At 37.7% G+C, this 19,306-nt stretch overlaps 2 protein-coding genes and 1 long non-coding RNA gene across 3 annotated transcripts in view; 2 read left to right on the top strand and 1 right to left on the bottom strand.

The window, feature by feature from the left end:
* The first annotated feature begins 4,786 nt into the window (after positions 1–4,786).
* LOC110958425 (uncharacterized) lies at positions 4,787–7,415 on the top strand. The gene is made up of 4 exons (XR_002596177.2): positions 4,787–4,942; positions 5,719–5,875; positions 6,066–6,144; positions 6,600–7,415. It is a non-coding gene; the product is annotated as an uncharacterized LOC110958425 (long non-coding RNA).
* A 4,088-nt stretch (positions 7,416–11,503) lies between these two features.
* Positions 11,504–14,905, bottom strand: LOC110958420 (cytochrome c oxidase assembly protein COX19). The gene is made up of 3 exons (XM_022204953.2): positions 14,710–14,905; positions 11,998–12,109; positions 11,504–11,910 (listed from the first exon to the last, which is right to left on the bottom strand). The coding sequence occupies exons 1-3, from the start codon at positions 14,789–14,791 to the stop codon at positions 11,817–11,819; spliced, it is 288 nt and encodes a 95-aa protein (XP_022060645.1). The 5' UTR covers positions 14,792–14,905; the 3' UTR covers positions 11,504–11,816.
* A 1,167-nt stretch (positions 14,906–16,072) lies between these two features.
* The window catches only part of LOC110958422 (arf-GAP with dual PH domain-containing protein 1), a 63,484-nt gene continuing 60,250 nt past the window's right edge, over positions 16,073–19,306 (top strand). Inside the window, exon 1 of the mRNA XM_051939126.1 lies at positions 16,073–16,493. Within this exon, the coding sequence (XP_051795086.1) occupies positions 16,403–16,493 (91 nt within the window). The 5' untranslated portion in view covers positions 16,073–16,402. The remainder of the gene's footprint in view (positions 16,494–19,306) is intronic.

Below are 19,306 nucleotides of genomic sequence, written 5' to 3'. Positions count from 1 at the left end.
TAAGAACTGTCCTGTGGCAAACCTTTGCTTCACGGTTCTGGGAAGTATTCTGTGCTACAGATATGGAGCTCGAGCCTGGAGATGATTAGCTTAGCTTTGGCTAGAAGAAGGAATGAAGTTAGCTTAGCTGACATCTACTTGTTCTAGCCTCATGTTTAGCAGAGAGTGCGGATCTTGCTACACACTTTTCACTGTCACTTGTCTTCTCACTCCTACAGCTTCATGAAAGGGATTAAAACTGGACACAATTTATTAAAAGACACATTGTACCACTGACTATTGTCACGTAACCACTTCTATTTTGTGTAAAAATCCTGACTTTAACAGATTAGGATAAATAGAGGTAAAACCTGTCTGCATCAGTTACATTAGCTTCCACTGTTTCGGATTCTGCTGACATCCATCTCCTCAAAATTTCACTGCTGTGAAGTTGGAACATTTTTTTTTTTTTTTTTTGTCATTTTGCACCAAAATTCTCATGGAATCAGTTTGCCATCATAGGAGCTCTGAAATTTTGCAACTAAATCAATTTCATCTCATAGAATCATCGTATAGTTAAAACCACTTTAGACGCTGGTGTGTTTGTGTCTCTATGAGGAGTTACACATTGATATATTTGAATGAAAAGCAGCGTTTACATCCCACAGTTGTCTGTGTTGCCAGAACGGTTTAGGCCCAGAATACATCTGTGATATGTTCAGAGAATACAAACTTAGCAGTGCTCTTAGATCCATGGACAAAACTAGTCCAGGCCAGAGTCCAGACTAAACATGGAGAACAGCATTTAGCTGTTATGCTGTAAACAAGTGAAACAAACTGCCCATTGTAGATTAAACTTTCACCAAATACAGACACTTTTAAACCCAGGTTTACAACATTTCTTTTCTCATGCCCCTTTGCATGAAATCTGAACAGTATCTTTTAACTGTCTGTACCTCACTGTAAAGCACTTTGAATTGTCTTGGACATGAAGGGTGCTATACAAAAAAATTGCCTTACTTTGCCTACTCCTACTGAAACTACCAGCTCTTGTGTAAGCAAACATATTCTGTTGCTGTTCTATTGCTTAAGACATATTGGTTGTACTATGCATAAAAAATAATATTAATATTTAAAAACTGGTCTCTTTTTTGTCATTTACAGTTTCATAACCGCCAGCAGCCAAACCTACTGTGTGGACCCAAATGCCAGCTGGCTGCCAGAAAGACTGAAGAAATTAGAGAGAGTAAGTATGAAGGTCACATTTGTACTTGAAAATTATAGACATTTGTATGTTCTAATGTTTTTGTGTGAATGTTTTTGTTTTTCCTTGTAAAATAACAGTACTTTTCTTGATGTTGTTCATTTAATAATGAAGATGCTGTTTCAGAAAACACACTAACTAATCCTGATTTCTGCTGCGTTGTTTCATCGTTACATCTTTTTTTATGTTCATTTAGAAATATTTCACAAATCAGATGAAATATTGTAGTAAATGTCCACTCTTATAATATATGAATGCACCAAGCTAATATGAAGTGTTTTTCTCAACAGAGAGGAATATACTGCCAACCTCTGTGAAAGGCCCTAAACAACCACGATGAAGAAGACGCATCATGACCTGAGAAGGAATCTTTACATTCATTTTCAGTTAATTTAGCAATTAATTTGAATATTGTTGCTTTTTCCCACCATTTTAATGTTGGAAAAATGCATCTACACAAATCTGCTACCATTTTCTAAACTAAAGATACATTTGAGACATGTCTCATTGTTTTTTTTAAATGTTTACAGCATATATTAGTTTAGAATTATGCCTAAAACTCCGGGAAAGATTGTAAAATAAAAATACATAGCATAAAACTCTAAACAAATGGTTCAATATTTGACTTGACTCTCTTGTAGAAAAGTAAGATAGGATACTGGTAATTTAATAAACTATAGCAACAATGTAAAAAAAATAACCAAAAAGGAACAAGGAAATCACAAGAAAAGATGTACAAATCAATGTCAACTTACAAAGACACACTTAATATAAAGTAAATCTTTGTTTTACATATGGCAAAGGTACTGACATTTCATTCTTCATGTTTTCTGTTTGTTTATTATTAATAGTCTCTTTTCTTTCTGTAATGTACCGTATATCCTAGCATTTCAGCAACTGGCCTACAACTCCTTCTCAGGGTTTTTAATTTTTTTTTTTTTTTTTGATCAAGCTGTGTATTAAGGGAGACTGAAAACTAAGACAAGTATCAAATACAGTGTAGCTACAGTTACTCTGTTTCTGAGTTATTGTATTTAAATGTCATCCTTTCTGTTTTTTTCACATTAGAAATGTGTCTGAAATACTAATATGACTTCTTGAGGTTTTAACAATATTATAGAAGTCTTCCAGATATTACAGTGGTTTCATGGATCATACTTGCTCAATGTATGTTCAAGTATTGGCCATAAATACGAAAAATCCGTAATTTCAATACTTTCTTCCTCTTAACCCTTAGATGCACAAGTGATTGGACCCTGTACTCTTCCATAAGTGGGTCACAAATTACCATTATGAGAATCAATGTGTTTTATGCCATTTTGGTAAAGAATAATCATTTGTATTGTTGTTTGTATTATATTTTGGTCCACACAAGAATGATTTCATGTTTGAAATATGTTTATTTTTCACTTTAAAACAAATTTGTGTGCATGTTGAAAAAGATCACTTTGATGACATCAAATTTTTTCTGAGGTAATAAATGTAAATAATACTTACATGTATCTGGTCTTGCTGTGTAAAATAATCTTCCTGATCGATGACACATCTGGCATAGTGTATGTGGTCCATAGTAAACATATTCCTGACAGCCACAATTGATAAGAATCACAGGTTTCCATGAGATTCTATGGGAAATGCATGCAGATCAATTTTGACTCAGTCATGGAAGCTTGAGGCAGTAATACAAATATTACAACTTCTTTAAAAATGCAAGAATTAGCTTAGAATTTTAAATGGAATGAGACTAAAAACAGGTTTTTTTTAGGAGCATCTGGAAAATGAAATAACTTTTCATTAGAAAGATGTTGCAAGAAAACGACCTCACTGGGTCATTTTTGACTCACTCATGTATCTAAGGGCTAAAGTACGCCTCATAATGGCACCATACTCTACATATTTAAAGCTTCAATTCTTTCTCTGCAGCAAGGTGTTGCTCATATCAGATGTGTCTGTCTGACTTGACAGTGATTCAAGTTGCTTTTCCATGTAACAAGTGTTGATTTTCCATTTAATTTGAATCAAATTTATAGTGTCCATCTCCACCCCTATTACATTTGTTACTCATGAACCTGCCATTGCATAAATATGGGAACTAATCACAAGTAAACACAGACATGATATGAGAGCTTCACTAATTTCTTCCCCATTTTCACACTGCTTCTCAGCTGAATAAGTCACAGAAATAGTTTTTATTGTTTCACACTGTACCACTTAGCAAAATCAACAATATGACTTACTTCTCTGATGATACTATTTGTTTCTCACGTGCCAAAGCATTGTGGAGTAATTCAATGTCTGTGTTGTCTCAGGCGTAGGGCTGACATTACATCATAGTTTGTGTGACAAATGAGCACAAAATCATGGATTTTACTTCTCATTGCAATGATTCATACAGTCACACAGTATCACACCATCAGGGTTCTGATGTTGACACATTCCATACAACCTCATCAATACATTTATAAAAAGGTATTTCTATTGCCAGTACTTTATGGTGAAATACTTAACAAACATCAAAATGCAACTGCAAATTATGCATTTTGACTTTATGAAAAAGCCTCTACAAGATATGAGTGCGTAGTTTCAGGAATCATATCCCAGACTACAGGTACAAAAATATTTTCAAAATGGAACATTCCATAGACATCGAGAAAACTTTCCAGAAGAACGGTTAGAGAGCGTTTCTTAAGAAAGTGCAACGAATATGGCAGGTAAACTTTTCAGCAGCAGTTTCACAAGCAAAGACCATACCATTGATTTAAAGCTTGATTGTTTATTGGATGCAAAGGACCATAATATCGGTGATGACTGAGATGAGTTGATGCGGTATGGGGGAAATGTTTAGTCAGAGATCAGCAGCGGCTCCCGGGCTGGCGGACCTGCAAGGAAAAGAAGACATGAAAAGGAGGGAGAAACATATGGGATGGTGGAGCATGAGAAGTGAAAAAGAACAAGTGGGAAGGGCAGAGTGGTTTGTATAGATGTATAACAGGAAGGGGAGTGATTGAGGTGTGGTCCTGCTCCTGAACCTCATCCAAAAATACTTTTCTCCATTTCCTAAAAGTCCTCTGAAAGTGTCACAAAATAAACTACAGGTTCTCTGAAGGTTTCCTTAAATAACCTGCAGGGAATGTTGTAGGAATGTTCTTTGAGAATGTTGTGAGGATAAATTCAAACAAGTGACTGAAAAATAATATATGCAATTTTAGTAAATAGTATTTCAATCTGAAGCTGAACATGGTAAGCTGTGGTTAATGGATGCATTTTCACACTAATGCTTACCTTTCAGCTTCTATATTTGGGTCTTAAATGTGATATATTCTGTGACTTCAACACATCACAGAATTATCACAATAAATACAACACTGCTTATATTCCAAATGCCTACATTTATATTTTTGTCTGTATATGGAGCAAAACATATTGATAAAAACACTGAGTAACCGCTCAAAATAACAGCTGTGTTCCCTTTTCTTTGGAATTTGGGTGTGTTCCCTCCTACTGCTCTAATTCATACCAGGGGGTTTGTCTTTAGGAAAATCCCTCCTCACTTCACTGACAGTGTTAGATAAATGCATGTCCAGAATAGCATTTACCACTCTCTACTGTACAGAGACACTCTTACACTGAGACTGAGGATGCCTTTATCCAGTTTTGGACTCATGTGTTTTGTCATCCTGCTATTACTCTTTTCACAAGGTGAGTGCAAAGGCTAGAGTCGTTGAAGGGTGAGAAGATATGAAAGAAATGGGGTCTGCTCTGTCAAAAATTAATTTGTGTGCAGGAGAATTTCATAAAACATTGATAGTGAAAGTTTTGTAATTCTTAACTTAATGGGAGTGCCCATTGAGGAAGTTATGACATCGTCTTTGGGATGAATTAGGAACAGATGCTGCTCCAGGATATTTGTTCTTCTGCAGGTTAGCAGGGCAACTGTACTTTTGCAAGGATATGGGTGTTTCCGCAATAAACATACTGTATAGGTGCGAAGGAACTAAATAAAAATAGAATTTTCTTGTGCTTTAGTGAAATTCATAGAAGGGAAATCAAAATATTGCAGTCATTTATGAATCAACTTGGAACAATTTGTGCTCAACTTCATCATTTTTTCATTCCTACAGTTTCTCCTAACTGCATGTTGCTCATTGCACTGTCCTGCTTACGCTTTCAGAGCTTTAAATGATTGATCAACAGGAATCATTTAGGCCCTTAGTGGCTCTGTTGGGTTAAGTAAGAATATTCGTCCTGTCTGGAAAGTCAGGGTGCTACTGCTAGCAGTTTGTTAGCTTAGCTTGGTGTAGAGACTGGGAGCGGGGGAACCAGGGAGCCTCACCCCAGACAGCAAGACGACATTGAATAAATGTTGATATTTCATCAGAACTCTAGCAGCATATTGCATATTTTTACTTATAAAACACACATGATTATTTTCTTCATGTAGACCTAATCATATTCTGTTGTTGTTTTCATTGTAGGGTGTCCTCAGTGTTTCATACCTCGGCCGCGAAGTTTAGGACATGTCAAGGTCTCCTGCTGTACCGAAGTTGGAAATGGTACAATTAATGAACCTGTCAATGAGTGCTTTGAACAGAAGGAAACCAGATTTCGTCATTGCAGAGTTCACGCATTTATGTAAGTAAGAACTGTCCTGTGAGAAACCTTTGCTTCACGGTTTTGGGAAGTGTTCTGTGCTGCAGATATGAATCTCGAGCCTGGAGATGATTAGCTTAGCTTTGGATAGAATGAAAGGGAACAAACCCTGATCCTAGCCTCATGTTTTACTACACAGTTTACACTAATACCTGTCTTCTCGATCCTGCAGCTTCACTAAAGGGACTAAAAGATGGTGTGTGGACCCAAAAGCCTGGTGGCTTCAACAAAGATTCCGGAGGTTGCAGAGCGTAAGTCAAATATCACAGGAAGCATTTAGAGTCTTTCAACCAACAAAGGACCAATTTGGTAATTACTTCTGCACTAACTTTTCACTCATTACCTACAAACACAAATGTCCTGTAGTGATGCATTCCAAATGCAGCATCAGTTTCAAACTCATGTCTGGTTGGAAGCAACTTCAGCCAAATTTTTATAAAGGTCCCTATACGTTTTGCTTTTTAATAGAACCTTTAAAATTTTGCTAAAACTTTGCTTTCATGGATTTCATAAACGCCAACTCATAACACCAATGACATTTAATTACTGTTCAGATCCAAATGACATACTCTACTTTTAGGCTTAAACAACCTACTTTCAAGACTTGTTTACAACCAAACTGGTTCTTTTTTGGTTGAAAGCCCTAATTGTATGAGTTGGTCTTGTAGTTCTTCCAGGTTCATTTAAACTTGCCTTTCCCCCCCAGAATGGAATATGTTGTCAGATACTCTGAGGTGCTTCCGACAGACACACTGAAGACGACACACCAGCGCTTTCCAAGCAGACATCTCTCTGACATGATTTTCAAATTTTGAATATACTCTGCTTGTAAATGCATTTTTAACTATTCATAAATTCTCTGTAAGAATCTTGAGTGTATAGTTTCAAAATTAATGCTTTCACTGCTAAACAGATGAGTTCAGTTTCAGACATTCTTACATTTCAGGCTCCTCGCCACTTCCTGATCAGCTCTGACTTTTTTTTATAACCTGGAATGTGTCATGCATTTATTGCCCAAACTTGCGGCATCCATGGCTGCTGGACCAGATGTTTAATTCAGTACAAGTATATCGTAAAGAAAATGGAAATACTCAAGTAAAGTACAGGTAACTTTCTGCTGTAGTGTAATATTTTTGGGTACGATGTGCTAAAAGTAAAAGATGATATAATTATGGCAAATGCTATTAGACTGAAGAAGAGAGTTGAAACATGCATCTGAAATACATTGTGATGAATATTCTAGTCATGACTGATGTTTTGATAGCATTGTGTGTGTCTATCTGTGGAGGACACACACACAGCTGGGAGATCATAAAGTAAAACATGTATTTTTGGTGTGAAGACAAATCGCATGCTTTTTAGAAAATTATCTAGTCAAAACATAATGGTGTGAAGTTAAGGCAGTATAACTTTTAAAAGAGGTGTATCTGAAACAAAACAATACATAAAGGTACAATATGCATCAAATAGGTCTCAAAATGATAGAGGAAAAAATTGAAGAGGGCCAGAAGCAAAGTCTGAACATGTTCTCTGTAAAACATGACCTAATGATAACCTAATGTGCATGTCCTCTGTAGGGTGTGATCTAATAGTGAAATATGATAACCTGATGTTAAGATCTGAATAGATTTAGAAAAGTATAATGGTATAAAACTATCACTCCAATAATGTGCCCTATACGTACACACGTGGACAAAATTGTTGGTACCCCTCAGTTAAAGAAGGAAAAACCCACAATTCTCACTGAAATCACTTGAAACTCACAAAAGTAACAATAAATAAAAATTTATTGAAAATTAAATAATCAAAAACAGCCATTACTTTTGAATTGTTGATTAACATAATTATTTAAAAAAACAAATTAATGAAACAGGCCTGGACAAAAATGATGGTACCTCTATAAAAGATTGAAAACTATTTGACCAGAGTGACATGATTAACTCAGGTGTGTCATTTAATTGACATCACAGGTGTTTCCAAACTCATAATCAGTCAGTCTGCCTATTTAAAGGGAGACAAGTAGTCACCCTGCTGTTTGGTGAAAAGGTGTGTACCACACTGAACATGGACAACAGAAAGCGAAGGAGAGAATTGTCCCAGGACATCCGAAAAAAAATGATAGACAAACATCTTAAAGGTAAAGGCTATAAGACCATCTCTAAACAGCTTGAAGTTCCTGTGACAACAGTGGCTCATATTATTCAGAAGTTCAAGACCCACGGGACAGTAGCCAACCTCCCTGGACGTGGCCGCAAGAGGAAAATTGATGACAAATTGAAGAGACGGATCGTTGGAATTGTATCCAAAGAGCCCAGAGCAACCTCCAAAGAAATTAAAGGTGAACTCCAAGGCCAAGGTACATCAGTGTCAGATCGCACCATTCGTCGTTGTTTGAGCCAAAGTGGACTTCATGGGAGACGACCAAGGAGGACACCACTGCTGAAAAAAACTCATAAAAAAGCGAGACTGGAATTTGCAAAAATGCATGTTGACAAGCCACAAAGCTTCTGGGAGAATGTCCTTTGGACAGATGAGACCAAACTGGAGCTTTTTGGTAAGGCACATCAACTCTATGTTCATAGACTCAAAAACCAAGCATACGAAGAAAAGAACACTGTCCCTGCGGTGAAACATGGAGGAGGCTCAGTAATGTTTTGGGGCTGCTTTGCTGCATCTGGCACAGGGTGTCTTGAAAGTGTGCAAGGTACGATGAAATCTGAAGACTATCAAGGCATTCTGGAGAGAAATGTGCTGCCTAGTGTCAGAAAGCGTGGTCTCAGTCGCAGGTCATGGGTCTTCCAATAGGACAACGATCCAAAACACACAGCCAAAAACACCCAAGAATGGCTGAGAGAAAAGCGTTGGACTATTCTAAAGTGGCCTTCTATGAGCCCAGATCTGAATCCCATTGAACATATGTGGAAGGAGCTGAAACATGCCATTTGGAGAAGACACCCATCAAACCTGAGACAACTGGAGCTGTTTGCTCATGAGGAGTGGGCCAAAATACCTGTTGACAGCTGCAGAACGCTCATTGACAAATACAGAAATCGTTTAATTGCAGTGATTGCCTCAAAAGGTTGTGCAACAAAATATTAAGTTATGGGTACCATCATTTTTGTCCAGCCCTATTTCATTAGTTTGTTTTTTTCAATAATTATGTTAATCAACAATTCAAAAGTGATGGCTGATTTTGATTATTTAATTTTCAATAAATTTTTATTTATTGTTACTTTTGTGAGTTTCAAGTGATTTCAGTGAGAATTGTGGGTTTTTCCTTCTTTAACTGAGGGGTACCAACAATTTTGTCCACGTGTGTAGGTGTGGAAAAATGACCAACTCTGACAGCATAAAAGATGATGCACAGCTTAGTATTTCTGGTTTGTCTTGGGGATGTTAGTCACTACTAAGAACTACTCCTGGATTTTCTGTCTGTAATAAATCTTGATGCCCTCAAGTGCTGACTTCTCCTTGTAATTTTTTGAAGATCTTTTAAGAAACCTTCTTGGACATTTGAACATGGTCAAGTCTTAGACTCTGGCCCAGGATTTGGGACTTAGTTACCACCTCAATGCCAATTGACCCCTTGTGTTTCTCATATTTTACCACCGATCAAAGTGAGTGTGGTTTACAACTCCTTTAAGGAAGGATTGAAGTCCTCTAAATAAAAAGATATTTTAAAATGAAAAATCACTTGAAAGATGAAGTAATTCAACATCTCTACCTGAACTTTAAAGATATTTCCCTGAACACAATCTTACAGCCTCACTGATGTAATTCTGTCTTTGTGTGTGTGCTACATTTTGCCCGTCCTCAGGGATATTATCTATTTCCTCAGAGCTCAGGACTTGACGTTGAGTCTCGCTGTCGGAGAACCTCAAAAGCCCACATTCAAAGGCTGCTAATCATTAGCAGAGAAGGAAGAAACAGTGTGAACTAGAGGGAGCCTTGCAAACAAACCTAGATTAATATTTCCCTGATTATTGACATCTTCAGTATTGGTTTCCTCTAACAATGGCCACATTCATTCCCCAACTTCAACCAGGAAGTTTGTCGAGGAAGAACCTTCTCAGATTGTTTTGGTTCTCAGGCTCAGGCTAGTCTTGCTGTAGTGGTTCAAAGTCACCACTTTTATCAGCATTGACACAACAGAAGATCCATCCATTCTCTATACACCGCTTTATCCTCACTAGGGTCGCGGGGGGTGCTGGTGCCTATCCCAGCTGACTCGGGCGAACGCAGGGGACACCCTGGACAGGTCGTCAGTCTGTCGCAGGGCAACATAACAATCACACTCACATTCACACCTACGGACAATTTAGAGTCATCAATTAACCTCAGCATATTTTTGGACTGTGGGAGGAAGCCGGAGTGCCCGGAGAAAACCCACGCATGCACAGGGAGAACATGCAAACTCCATGCAGAAAGATCCCAGGCCCAGGCCAGGACTTGAACCAGGGATCTTGGCCTCTCGCTGCAAGGCCACAGTGCTAACCACTACTCTGTGCAGCCCACAACAGAAGAACTATGAAACTAAATTCACAGGTTTGCTTTGCAGTACAACCCTCTGCTATAGAATTAGCTAAAGTTATACTTTCCATGGGAGTTGGCTGAGACAAAACCAGAGTTAAATAGAGAGTGAACACTGTGCCTGCATTCGTCAGGGACAGGTAAATGATAACAGTTCTACTTCAGTCAAATTCAAGGTGGCAATTCAGAAGACACTCATGAATTATATATTGTAATCCATGCATGGGTTGCTTTGAAAGACAACAACAACCTACCGGTTTTGTCAATTTGTTAAAAAATACCCCAAAAGAGTTCAAAAATAAACTTTTACTGACAACTGGGACATTATCCACCTGACACCTGGATATTTTCCGTGATTGATAAGGTGTCCTTAGACTATCAACAGGCTTTTTAAAAGCCTTTCCGCTCAGAAATACTATGGTATGTAGCATACAATGCTTCATTATGTTATATATATCAAGATCAATGGCTCACATCTGGTTTTGAGTAACAATGGAGCAACACTGAAATACTTAAACTCTTAGAGACATGCACTCGGTGTTGGTTTAGGACTTCAATGCAATTTGACTATCAGAAGAAAAATGTGGAGTATCACTAGTCCTATCCTTTAGGGCGTGATACAAATGCAAACAAGCATTCCCAACAAATAAACAGCATTGTCCTTTTGAGGGATGTTTGGTAAAAACATCAGCGATCATATTTTTCAGGAAAATAAAACCCTTTAAAAAAACGAATCTGAATGTAACATTTGAGACCCATTCTGATTTCGGTCTTTGGAAGGAACCAGTGAGCTTGGGGCTGAAAACACAGACATGGACACACTTGTGGTTTTGGTCATTAGCCTGACAATAACAAGAAGACGGAATTATCCCCAGTTTCATACATGTCATGCCAAATTCAAGGATAAATGTTACCAAAAGGGACATTGAGAATCATGGGAAGCCTGACGTGGGGACTGCATTTATTGCACCTGCTGTAGGAAGCTTAATATTTTTTCTGGTTATCTCATCTCAGGTTTAATTCATCCATACAAATACTATAGCAGCAACTGACCATGTATTAAATGCTTTGACACAATCGTTAAAATAGAAAACATTTATTGACATGTTGAAATCGCATCTCTATATATTAGACATTTATATTTTATGTACAGTAACCCTAACCCGTAGTCTCAAACTAAGGCCACAAATTAAATCACAACCGCCTCCTGCAGAAGCTGCATTCTCAGACTCTTTGAATCACTCTTCTCAGCTTCGCACTCACAGCAGTCTTTGCCTTTCATATGCTTTAAGAGCACATGTGTCGGCAGCTTATTCACACCAACAGCTGGGTATAGGAAGCTCAGAGCGATTCCACATGTGCACTCCGGAAACAGCAGCTGATGTGTAGCAGATCAGGGTTTAGAGTCTTTGTCCGCCTGGCTGGGAGGAGGATCCATCAGGTCCCTGAATCCTAGCTTCTCCAGAGGCTCCTTGGCCATCAGCTGACTGGGAAATACAACATAACAAAGGAATTATATGTTATGTTTTTGTACAAAGGTGTTTATGTTTACTGGGTCAGTACGGTTTTCTTACTGGTCCATCCGGCACTCCAGATAGTCTTTGGACTGCAGTCGGCACTTGGAGTTGTCAAAGTGGTTGTCTCGCAGGCATTTCATAAACGTGTCTTTGAAGGCTTTACACTCTCCTGAAACGGCAATTATACTAAATCAGCTTGATTGTCCCGCTCTGGAATTAGATCTAATGAAAGTCTCTCAAAACTAGAGGTAGACATGTACATTGGAACATTTTTCATTTATGTCTATACCGCCTTTCAAAACTGGAGTTACATGATGCTTAATAAAAAATTGCAACATTAAAACATTAAGAATAGATAATAAATTATTTTTAAAATGCAATGATAAGCAAAAAGAAAATAAAAAGGTTGCATGAATGTCACTCTTCACAAGATGGTTTCAAAAAGTTTAACTTTTTAACTTTGATTTTCTGATCTCAGAGGTCCAGGTACAGAATGAGCGGCAAACAGGTTTGAGACGCAGAGCGCAGCCAGAATGTGCACATATTTAACACTAATAAACAGAATTATAAATCAAATGAATGAGGTGCCAGCGTAATGTGCTTCAGTGTTTGTTAGTAGTCTTACTGCTCAGTCTTGAATCCCATGTCAACAGGCATTAGCTGCATAAATGCATTTATGCAGCTGAAAAATGACATTGCAGTAGTCTGGGCAGGAGAAAATACAGGCACAGGCATAACTTTCAGCAATGTTTTGGTGAATATTGGTTTTACAATATTTCTACTTTGCAAATACATTAAACAAGAATCTTAATGTGCTGATTAAATTTAAGATACTGACCAAAACAAGTCCCAAGTTTCTAGCTGATTGCGTCATGTAGGACTTATGGGTGTAAAGAAGTTCTAAAAATCTTGATCAGAAGTTTTCTCTTACCACACAGATCAATTATTATGTTGAGTCAGACTCATATATGTCCTTTTGTCTTGGGTGGCTTGAGATTAATTTGGGAAACGTTTGGGAAAATATTACTATACTTACTGTCTAACAATTTTTATTTCAGACATTTCAGCTTGAATATCTAAAAATAAGCACTAATGTTGCCTGGAAAACATAATTTCCAGTTTCAAAGTTTGACCTAAAAACATGTGAACAGGCTGTCAAACTTGATCTACTTGCAACCACATTTGACACAAGATATTTGATGTTTTAGATTTATTTCTGTCTTTGTGGTTGTTGAAAAATGTCTTATGACTAAATAGAGAGGGCTGGATGATGATTTCAAGAAGCGTTATCAATGCTGATACCTGGAGAGACGACTCCACCTAGTGGCAGATTGGTGATATTTATTTCTACTTGATGAACAGTAAAGGTACAACTAAATATGGTGGAAGGAATCACCAGTTGCGAAGACAGGCTTTTAAAATACATGAAACATGAAGCTGTGCTACCACCTACAGGAGTTTTTATGAACCAGTATACATATTTAGGCATTACTTCTTGCTGATTTGCTAGTTAAGTGAGTTTGGTTAGATATCATGTCATTGCACTCGATAGAGGCTCCATCTAGGTTTCAATTGCGTCACAAAATGTTTTCCACACAAAATCTGATGGTCCCCTGAGCACCAGTTCCTGCTCTCAGTTACAAATTATTTTGTTCTGGAGATATTTTGCATTATGGAAATTTGTACAAAGAGATATTTACATTTTTATGTTATGATACATGCAGTATACTGCTTCATGTATCTTTGGCATGAAGATGACAGGTTTAGAAAGTTGAGAAATGTTCAATTTCCTGCATTTTTGACCAGCTTAAACCGGTTGGTTTTCACTACAATGAGACATAACTAATACTTAGTAACCTGGACAACCTGGACGTGACTTAGAGTGTACTCGTACTATCCAAATCATACATTATACTCAGTGAGGGATGTTATGTTTCCATTTTTCTAGAGTAGCTTGACAGTAACTTGGGAGATATTTGGGACAATATTACTTTTCCCTCTCAAATACAAAAGTCAGATTTAAGCCTGGCTATGGCAAAATATGCAGTATTTAATGAGATTTAAAAAAAAAAAAGATATACAGTTTGTGCATCTGTGAAAACCACTGGAATACATTTTGAAATATCCAATATCAGAGCAAAAATGACATTACTAGAACAGCAACTATATTTTGTTCCATGCCTCAATTTTGATATTTTTTATCCCCCAGAAAACCTAACAGACTGTTATTTCAAAGCAAACATTTTAACTAGTCATATCAAGAAAAACACGGGTGTTCCTGTGTCCCAACTTTCATGATACATAGATACAAGTAGGTAAATAATTTGCACTTTTCTGTCGCCGCCATATTGCAGAAGGTTCTGGTCGGTCAATGTGCTAAACATGACAAACTTTAGTGTAGCTTTTGGATGTTCTAATGAAGGAAATGTCAAAACCAAAAAATAAAACAGCATGTTACAGGTGAGACGTTATTTTACATTATTTCACTCTAAGTTATTCTCTCTTAAGCTAACGTGAATTAAAGTGACTGTAGTTATGATGCTAAGCCATCAGAAATTAGCAGTACATTTTTATTGACATATAATTTGGTTTCCGTGGTAGTTAGTTTTTAATATTATAGCACTATAAAATCGGGGTATCAGAATGTGTAACTGCGACGATGAAACTCACACAACCCTGCTGACAAACTGAATGTACGACTTATATTATACAGTGACAGACTGCGGTGGATATCACGGTGTAAAGGAGTCAGTCTGAGGCAGAACTCACCGAAATGATCCAGAGGAAACGAGCCTTTGTCAGGAGCTCGAGGTTTAAAACTTTTGGAGCCGAAATTCATTGCAGTAGACATATTGAAATGAGTTTAAAGACTTCAATAACTGCACAGTACGATTGTAGCCCACTGTGACCCTGTGGTCGCTCAGATAGGACGTGCTGTTTAGGGGCCGTCTTAGCAGCCAGACATTACTAGTCGAGTGGAGCACATCGATTATTGAGCAGACTTTCTATCAAATGCCTATGCTGTCGATTTGGTTCTAAATCAATTTTAATACAACAGTGGAATAATTTTAGGTGCTTTTTTTTTAGGTTTGATTGTCATTACATTTTAGTGATTTTAGAGCTCAACTTTTTAAAATTAGATCAAAGAAATAAAACTAAAGAAGCCGATTTCTGTGACATTGTCTTTTTTATTTTATTTTATATCACTTAAATAATACAAAAAAATACAGCACAAAAACAACTGCATTAAATTAGGTGTTTATTTTAAATGTTAGCTTTTTATTTCACTTTAATACCTGCACAGCTCATCTTTATTTATTTATATAAAACAAGGCAAAAAAAAATGACACATTTATGTAGTAGATTTTCAAAAAATATTTTATTTGTTTAAAAATGGAATGAAATTTCGTTTTGAACTCGACCACTCCGATTATCTTTTGACCCTCTTGACTGTTCCCAGCAACCACAGGACTAAACCTTCTGTTTCTCAACCAGCTACAACAATAAAATACTGCTTACAAATGAATGCATCAGTATCATACCACCAATAGAATAATGTCAATGTATATAGTATGTAATTTTTGGAAGAAGTACTCCGATCTAAGTCAAAAAAGAAAAAAGAAAAAAGGGAACATTACCATAGTGTATAAACATTTTGTTACAGATCTTACAACGAGATTTTGAAGTTTGGCATCAAAATACTCTTAAAGTACTAAATTTAAAAGTATTTATTATTATGCAGAATGATGGATTTCAAAATAATGGTTAAAATATGTAACCGAATTACAATTATTGATACATTAATGTGTTCATGAGGTGCAGCGTTTTTTCTTTAATAAAATGCATAAATAATTAAATTTTAAAAATAAATAAAATAAATTAAACTAAATAAAAATGAAATAAAATAAGATAAAAATAAGCTTATTCATACAGGGATTTTACTTGTCCGTCAAATAATAATAATAATAATTATTATTATTATTATTATTGTTATTGTTATTGTTATTATTATTATTTGAATATACATTTAAGTTTATCTGGGTGCTTCTTCCTGTTTTGGATTTGTTGAGATGTGTAATTTCTCACATTCCACCGCTGGGTGTCTCACTTTTCTAAGATAAGGTTGGTGGAGAGCAGAGAGAACACAGACAGGGGAGGAGGATGAGATGGTAACGTATAGACTTGATTATTATGCAGTCAGCGAGACTTGGTAACAGAGCTATCAGAGAGAGAGGGAGAGAGAGAGAAAGGGAGAGAGGAAGGTTTCTCTGCCCGGATCGTTCAGTCTCCTCCGCTCTTTCTTCTCCAGTCCGGTTCAGATCGGAGGTGACAGGTGATCGACCGCTCTGTCTGTCTGGCTGCCAGTGGCGGATGGTCTCGGGCTGACTCCTTTTTCTTCTTCTGCTGCTGCCTCTTCTTCTTCTTCTCCCTACCGCGGTGAGGCTGGACGGATAAACTCACCATGGCGCTGGAACCGGAGGGGAACAAGCTGCTCTTGCAAGACGTGCTGGCGAGACCCGGCAACGAAACGTGTGCGGACTGCGGCAATCCAGGTAAGACAACCCTCCCCTCCCTACCTCCCTCCTAAAAAAAAAAAACACCCGAAGCCGGTGCCTGATGGAGACAGTGCGTGAAGCTGCAGCTGCGCTCATGCATGCAAGCTGCTGTGCAAGAGGTGGAGAAATGAAGCCAACAAGTCTGAGAGAATGAGGAGAAAGGCCTGGCTACCTGAGAAAACCTTGGGTTTTCTGCAAAAGACCTGACGAACTGGACTCTGGACGCCTTAATCTGAGCCATAAACCCATAAAACACTACTGTGTGAGTGAACACATGCCAACTATCCTCCCCACACTCTTGCTCCTGACTGTGTGTGTGGTCTGGTGTCATTATGTTCTACACTGTCAGCAACCTCCATACAGCTCAGTTATTACTGCTGTTTGCAAGTGTGTGTCTTTATGTTTTTGCTCTGCATGTTTGCTTTCCAGTTAAGTCCACACTTTACCTGGGTGCTTATTCTACACAAGGCAGCTCAGGATGCCTTCCTTCCCTTTTTCACCTCTCCATCCCTGTTCCTTCCTTTATTCCCCCTCCTTGGCACCCCTCCTTTCTCCTCGCTGAAATGGCAGTAAACCAGTGAGTGGCCACCAAGGCTCCAGTACGGGCTGAACGCCCAGTGCATTGGAGCCGAGCCTGCCCAGGATGCCTGTTCTTTGGCCCTGGTTACGGCTCCTCTGAGGACTGGCTGTAGCAGCGCAGCTTTTGGAGCCAGTGACACTCTTGCAAAATTAGATAGCATTGTCTGGGTGGTAGACACATGAAGGAGGGATTTCATTTTGACCACAGAAATAAGCAGATATTTCTGTTGCTGTGCTAGTTTTAGCGGCTTTAAAGTGTCTGAAACTTTTATGCTGCCTTTTGCTTCTCTGTACCACCAACTTACGTAACACAGGTCAGCCGATAGCCGCTCCATAAAAGCTTTTACGCAAACTACTGTAAACAAGGGGTCTAAGACCTGTTTTGAACTAGTGATTTTGCAGATCTGTTAGTGGCATAGTAAGTAGTAATGTCAGTGTCAGGTTCATGGTTGGTTGGTTGGTTAGTTCGTCCACCACTCTGATCCCAACTGAAATATCTCAGCAATTCAAAATCGGATGTATTGCACAGACACTCATGTTGTACAGCGGATGTATCCTAAGATGACTTTTAATCTACTGCCACTTTCAGGTTTACTTAACTGGCAAAACATCTACGTGATAGATTTGCATTAAAGTTTGTACAGACATTCGTGGTCCCCAGTGGAAGAATCCAAATCACTGTCAAATGAAAGCTGTCAAAACTTTTGGCAGATAAAAGAAGTCAAGATGGCAGAAATGCAGTTGTTGGTACCAATACCGCTGAAATTCCATGCCTCACTATGCAAAGCTTGATACAACAAATATATTCACTACCGTTCAGAAGTTTGGAGACAATTTCATGTTTTCTATGAAAACTCACACTTTCCTTCATGTTCCAACATAATTGCACAAGGGTTTTCTAATCGTCAGTTAGGCTTTCAACATGATTAATAACACAATGTACCAGAACACAGGAGAGATGGTTGCTGGAAATGTTCCTCTGTACCCCTATGTAGACATTCCATTAAAAATCTGCCATTTCCAAACTTTCCAGCTATAATTGCCATTTACCACATTAACAATGTCTACACTGGATTTCTGATTAATTTAATGTTATCTTCATTGAAAAAAAATGCTTTTCTTTCAAAAATAAGGACATTTCTAAATGACTCCAAACTTTTGAAAGGTAGTGTACATCAATAAACCTGATGTATTTAGACAGAAATTTGAGGGGTATCCAGCTCATGTTAAATATATCTCTACATGAGCCAAAACAAGAACACTATTGTTAACTTTGTGTGTTGTGCCAAATGTCGCGGTTCACGAATGGCATCATTTCAGATTATGAACATTTTGACAACGCGCTAATGCAGAGTTAACAGCTTTGATAAGTTTGAGGTGTTTCCTCATAGTATTCTAAATGTCTTGCGGCAAAGTTTCCATTCTGTCTCCGTTTGATTGTCTAAGTTAAATGCAAAGTATCTCCATGTATACCTCTTCTTGTACTTTTACCCCCCACATAAGTCAAGTTACTGCACCTGCGCTCAGAACATAATTCCACGTGATTCTTTTATTGTTTAGTATCTTTGGTAATTCTGTCATCTGTGGTATCTTTGGTACCTATTGTACCACAGAAGAACAGGTACTGTCAAATTTTCAGAAATTTGACATTAAAGCTGAGGTAGGCAGTATTTATGTTAGCAGGAGTTGGGCAAAAACTTCTGAATTAACTTTCAGGATATTATAATTAAAGTCTTATGAGAAGAAACCAGACTTCCAGACATCCTCTACTTTCAGGCTTTAGAAGACATAATCTGTCATAGGAGATTTCAGCCAATCAGAGGCCTTTCTATAGATCAGATGAGATAGTATAAATAGCAGCTAAATCAGCAGTGAAAAAGCATGCAGCAGTACAAAGGTTGGACGGAGGGCTTTCACCCGGTTGGTGACAGCCCTTGAATGAATTGCTAAGAATTACTGTGCAAGCATTTCTGTTTATATTAATTTTATCAGGTGAACTACATATAAAAACTCTGATGATTCCTTCACTTTTAATGTTGCATCATTATTAAGACAAAGTTTACATTTTCACCTATATAACTACAGTCCCATCAGCTACATCTGTATTCTGCGTTTATTCCGAAGTAGCCTCCAAATATGCTATCATTATGACAGCAAAGAACTGTTTTGTCCATTGTGCCATCTGTGTCGGAATATTAAAGTATCCATAGTTATTCATCCATCCATCCATT

Source organism: Acanthochromis polyacanthus, chromosome 19, assembly GCF_021347895.1.
Source record: "Acanthochromis polyacanthus isolate Apoly-LR-REF ecotype Palm Island chromosome 19, KAUST_Apoly_ChrSc, whole genome shotgun sequence".
In the NCBI taxonomy this organism is placed as follows: Eukaryota; Metazoa; Chordata; class Actinopteri; family Pomacentridae; genus Acanthochromis; species Acanthochromis polyacanthus.
The sequence above is the reverse complement of the archived record's forward strand: the minus strand, read 5'-3'. Positions and strand labels throughout refer to the sequence as shown.

Bases quoted from the DNA above. Each gene is read 5' to 3' on its own strand.
- LOC110958420 (XM_022204953.2), bottom strand. From the start codon at position 14,791: ATGTCTACTGCAATGAATTTCGGCTCCAAAAGTTTTAAACCTCGAGCT. The intron at 12,110-14,709 runs GTGAGTTCTGCC...TTGCCGTTTCAG, and splicing joins GTTTCCTCTGGATCATTTCG to GAGAGTGTAAAGCCTTCAAA. The intron at 11,911-11,997 runs GTAAGAAAACCG...TGTATTTCCCAG, and splicing joins CTGGAGTGCCGGATGGACCA to TCAGCTGATGGCCAAGGAGC.